This window comes from Somniosus microcephalus, unplaced genomic scaffold (assembly GCF_052327205.1).
Source record: "Somniosus microcephalus isolate GS21.2 unplaced genomic scaffold, FLI_Smic_1.0 unresolved_chr9, whole genome shotgun sequence".
NCBI classification, from domain to species: domain Eukaryota; kingdom Metazoa; phylum Chordata; class Chondrichthyes; order Squaliformes; family Somniosidae; genus Somniosus; species Somniosus microcephalus.
The window spans coordinates 16401073-16406333 of NW_028225187.1; the positions used below are offsets into that span (position 1 = coordinate 16401073).

General features: G+C 50.8%; 1 protein-coding gene across 1 annotated transcript in view; it reads left to right on the plus strand.

Annotated features, from left to right (window-relative positions):
• The first annotated feature begins 526 nt into the window (after window positions 1-526).
• Window positions 527-5261, plus strand: part of LOC147084826 (uncharacterized) — a 15541-nt gene continuing 10806 nt past the window's right edge. The window contains exon 1 of the mRNA XM_085979340.1: window positions 527-533. Within this exon, the coding sequence (XP_085835466.1) occupies window positions 527-533 (7 nt within the window). The remainder of the gene's footprint in view (window positions 534-5261) is intronic.

Consider the following 5261-nt stretch of genomic DNA (forward strand, 5'->3'; position numbering starts at 1 on the left):
GAGAGAGATAGAGAGAGAGAGTATGAGAGAGAGAGACAGAGAGAGAGTGCGAGAGAGAGAGAGTCATTGCATCACTCCACATCGTGACGCAATTTTGGAGAATACCAGTGATGGGACAGGCGGGGCAATGTGGGGTGGTGGTGGGGGGAGCTATTAGCAGCTTCCCCTTCCCCGTCCCCCATGGGAGAGTTGTTGTGACATCTCCACGGGTCACGGCGACTCAGGCCTTCTCTTCCCAGTGTGTGACACGGAAAGCGAAAGCTGGGGAGAGAGAGAGAGAGAGGAACAGCACACCGATGCAATGACTTAACAAGCAAGGTTCGATGACTAAAGGATGTGTCATCCCTCTACTATCCTCCCGCCCCTTCACAATCACTTTATAAAGTGAAGAGCCTGGGCAAACCATAGACACACACATCACACACCCCGATCACCGGTAGACACAGGGGCCAGGAGGACACCAAAGGAAGTTCTTGCCGATTCGCGGAGTTGCCATCGAGCCCCCATCTCCCAAACCCGGAAGACCATGCACAGTAAGTTCTTTGCCTTGGGATGTGTCCCATCCCACGTGTAATTTATTGGTTTTTTTAACCCCTGGCTCTTGTTTGTTACTCACTGTCAGGGCGGGACGAGACACTAGCGGTGGTTGGGGGGGACGGGGGGTGGGGAACAGGAGGCGTTCCCCAGTGTGCCCAAAGTAGCTCTCCATCTCCCCCATCCCCACCTACCCGCCAGCCCCAGATCTTCTGGGCGGATCTGTGCTGGACCAGCGGGAGACCTTTGACTTTTGAACCTCCTCCGCCCCCTCAAAAAAGGTGGTAGAGAGAAAACGGGGAATTACAGACCAGTAAGCCTGACATCGGTAGTGGGGAAAATGCTAGAGTCCATTATAAAAGATGTAATAGCAGAGCACTTGGAAAACAGTGACAGGATCGGACAAATTCAACATGGATTTACAAAAGGTAAATCATGCTTGACTAATCTACTGGAATTTTTTGAGGATGTAACTGGTAGAATAGAGAAGGGAGGACCAGTGGATGTGGTGTATTTGGACTTTCAGAAGGCTTTCGATAAGGTCCCGCATAAGAGATTAGCGTGTAAAGTTAAGGCACATCGGATTGGGGGCAAGGTATTGACTTGGATAGAGAACTGGTTGGCAGACAGAAAGCAAAGAGTTGGAATAAACGGGTCGTTTTCTGAGTGGCAGGCAGTGACTAGTGGGGTACCGCAAGGATCGGTGCTAGGACCCCAGCTGTTCACAATATATATTAATGATCTAGACAAGGGAACTAGATGTAATATCTCCAAATTTGCAGACAACACAAAGCTGGGTGGGCGTGTGTGCTGTGAGGAGGATGCCGAGAAACTCCAGGATGATTTGGACAGGTTGGGTGATTGGGCAGAAGCATGGCAGATGCAATATAACGTCGATAAATGTGAGGTTATCCACTGTGGTGGCAAAAACAAGAAGGCAGATTATTATCTGAACAGCAATAGATTGGGAAAAGGGGAAGTGCAACGAGACCTGGGTGTCCTTGTGCACCAGTCGCTGAAGGTAAGCATGCAGGTGCAGCAGGCGGTTAAGAAGGCAAATGGTATGTTGGCCTTCGTAGTGAGAGGATTCGAGTACAGGAACAAGGATGTCTTGCTGCAGTTGTACAGGGCCTTGGTGAGACCACACCTTGAGTATTGTGTGCAGTTTTGGTCGCCTTATCTGAGGAAGGATGTTCTTGCCATGGAGGGAGTTCAGCGAAGATTCACCAGGCTGATACCTGGGATGGCAGGAATGACGTATGAGGAGATATTGGGTCGATTGGGTTTATACTCGCTGGAGTTTAGAAGAATGAGAGGGGATCTCATTGAAACTTATAAAATTCTAACAGGACTAGACAGGCTAGATGCAGGAAGGATGTTCCCGATGGCGGGGGAGTCCAGAACCAGGGGTCACAGTCTAAGGATAAAGGGTAAGCCATTTAGGACTGAGATGAGGAGGAATTTCTTCACCCAGAGAGTGGTGAACCTGTGGAATTCTGGCAGTGGAGGCCAATTCATTAAATATATTCAAGGAGGAGTTAGATATATTTCTTGAGGCTGAAGGGGTCAAGGGATATGGGGAGAAGGCAGGTACAGGGTACTGAGTTTGGATGATCAGCCATGATCTCGGTGAATGGCGGAGCAGGCTCGAGGGGCCGAATGGCCGACTCCTGCTCCTATCTTCTATGTTTCTATGTTTCTATGATTGGTATCTGGGAGTTGACTGTTTGAGAGTGATGGGCAGAAACGAATGAGGCGTTGGGAATAATCGTAGAAGGAGAGCGCGGGAGGAGGCCATTCGGCCCATCGTGCCTGCGCCGGCTCTTAGGTCGAGCTCTCCAATTAGTCCCACTCCCCCTCGCTCGTTCCCCACAGCCCTGCAAAATTTTATCCCTTCAAGCGAATGTCCAATTGCCTTTTGTAAGTTCCCACTGAATCTGATTCCTCCGCCCTGTCAGGCCGCACGTTCCTGATCTTTGCAACCCTCTGTGTGAAGAAATTTCTCCTCATCTGTCTCTCTAGTTTTCTCGCCAATTATCTTCAATCTGTGTCCTCTGGTTACTGACCCACTTGCCAAAGGAAACAGTTTCTCCTTATTTACCCTATCAATCCTCCTCAACCTCGATTATGTCTCCTCTTAACCTTCTCTGCTCTAAGGAGAACAATCCCAGCTTCTCCAGTCTCTCCACATCACTGAAGTCCCTCATCCCTGGTCCCATTCTGGTCAATCTCCCCCTTAACCTTCTCTGCTCTAAGGAGAACAACCCCAGCTTCTCCAGTCTCTCCACATCACTGAAGTCCCTCATCCCTGGTCCCATTCTGGTCAATCTCCCCTTAACCTTCTCTGCTCTAAGGAGAACAATGCCAGCTTCTCCAGTCTCTCCACATCACTGAAGTCCCTCATCCCTGGTCCCATTCTGGTCAATCTCCCCTTAACCTTCTCTGCTCCAAGGAGAACAATCCCAGCTTCTCCAGTCTCTCCACATCACTGAAGTCCCTCATCCCTGGTACCATTCTGGTCAATGTTCCCCCAACCTTCTCTGCTCTAAGGAGAACAACCCCAGCTTCTCCAGTCTCTCCACATCACTGAAGTCCCTCATCCCTGGTCCCATTCTGGTCAATCTCCCCTTAACCTTCTCTGCTCTAAGGAGAACAATGCCAGCTTCTCCAGTCTCTCCACATCACTGAAGTCCCTCATCCCTGGTACCATTCTGGTCAATCTCCCATTAACCTTCTCTGCTCTAAGGAGAACAACCCCAGCTTCTCCAGTCACTCCACATCACTGAAGTCCTTCATCCCTGGTACCATTCTGGTCCATCTCCTCTTAACCTTCTCTGCTCTAAGGAGAACAACCCCAGCTTCTCCAGTCTCTCCACATCACTGAAGTCCCTCACCCCTGCTACCATTCCAGTAAATCTCCTCTGCACCCTCTCTAAGGCCTTCACATCCTTCCTAAAGTGCGGTGCCCAGAATTGGACACAATACTCCAGTTGAGGCCGAACCAGTGTTTTATAAAGGTTCATCATAACTTCCTTACTTTTATACTCTATGAAGCCCAGGATCCTGTAAGCTTTTTTAACCGCTTTCTCAATCTGTCCCCGCCACCTTCAAAGACTTGTGTACGTATACCCCCAGGTCTCTCTGTTCCCGCACCCCCTTTAGCATTGTACCATTTAGATTATATTGCCTCTCTTCATTCTTCCTACCGAAATGTATCATGTCACGCTTCTCTGCATTAAACTTCGTCTGCCGCTTGTCCGCCCATTCAGCCAGTCTGTTACTATCCTCCTCACTGTTTACTACATCTCCGAGGTCCGTGTCATCTGCAAAGTTTGCAATGATGCCCGGTACCCCCAAGGCCAGGTCGGTAATATATATATCAAAAAGAGCAGTGGTCCCAACACCGACCCCTGGGGAACACCACTGTATACTTCCCTCTCTACTCTCAGCTTTCTGTCCCTTAGCCAGTTTCATATTCTCTCTGCCCCTCTCCCGTTAATCCCACGGGCTTTCATTTTGCCTACAAGTCTTTTATGTGGTACTTTGTCCAACGTCTTTTGGAAGTCCGTGTACATGACATCAACCGCATTGCCCTCATCTACCCTCTCTGTTACTTCATCAAAGAACTCAGCCAGGTTTCGTCAGGCACGATTTGCCTTCAGCACATCTGTGCTGGCTTTCATTTATTAACCCCTGTTTTTCCGAGTGACTGTTAATTTTGTGACCGGGTTATTGACACTAAAAGTTACCCACGTGGGGCTGGCTGGCCTGTCATTGCCGGGTTTATACCTTGGGAGTCACAGCGATGTGGGAGTAAGGCCTGGAGGGAGGTTCGAAGATTAACCCTTGTTAATGCCACCGATGGACCCTGAATGATATCGTCGTGGCCACAAGGGCCCATCGCACTGCAGTGGAACAGCAGTTCCCTCCGGCTGTACCTTGGGGTAGGCCGCAAGGCCTGTTACTAAGGCCTGAGGCCCTCTACTGAGGCTGTAGTTTAGCCTCAATCCCAGGTGGGCCTCACAGCCTTTGACCTCAGGCCGCAGTTTTGCCTCAATCCCAGGTGGGCCTCACAACCTTTGACCTCAGGCTGTAGCTTAGCCTCAATCCCAGGTGGGCCTCACAACCTTTGACCTGCGGCCGCAGTTTTGCCTCAATCCCAGGTGGGCCTCACAACCTTTGACCTGCGGCTGCAGTTTTGCCTCAATCCCAGGTGGGCTTCACAACCCTTGACCTCAGGCTGTAGCTTAGCCTCAATCCCAGGTGGGCCTCACAACCTTTGACCTCAGGCCTCAGTTTTGCAGCAATCCCAGGTGGACCTCACAACCTTTGACCTCAGGCCTCAGTTTGGCCTCAGTCCCAAGCAGGGCTCACGACCCTTGACCTGAGGTCGCAGATTTGACCTCCGTCCCCAGACGGGGGGGGCCACTTCTGAGGTTGCAGAGCGAGCCTGCAGTTGCTTTTCAGGGTCTGGGGTTCGGTCTGACTGAGACACAGGTTCAAGTAAGATTGGAGAGGCTGGGTCTGTGCTGGGGAGGGCATGTGGGCCTTGTACAGTCCAGTAGTCCTTGCATAGTCCGCACAGAATCCCTCTTGAGAAGGGGCCCTGATGGAACGCAGGAGGCCCATTCAGCCCCCTTGAGCCTCTTCCAACATTCAATCAGATCATGGCCGATCTCTACCTCGACCCCATCTAACCGCCTTGGCCCCATATCCTTCGATATCCT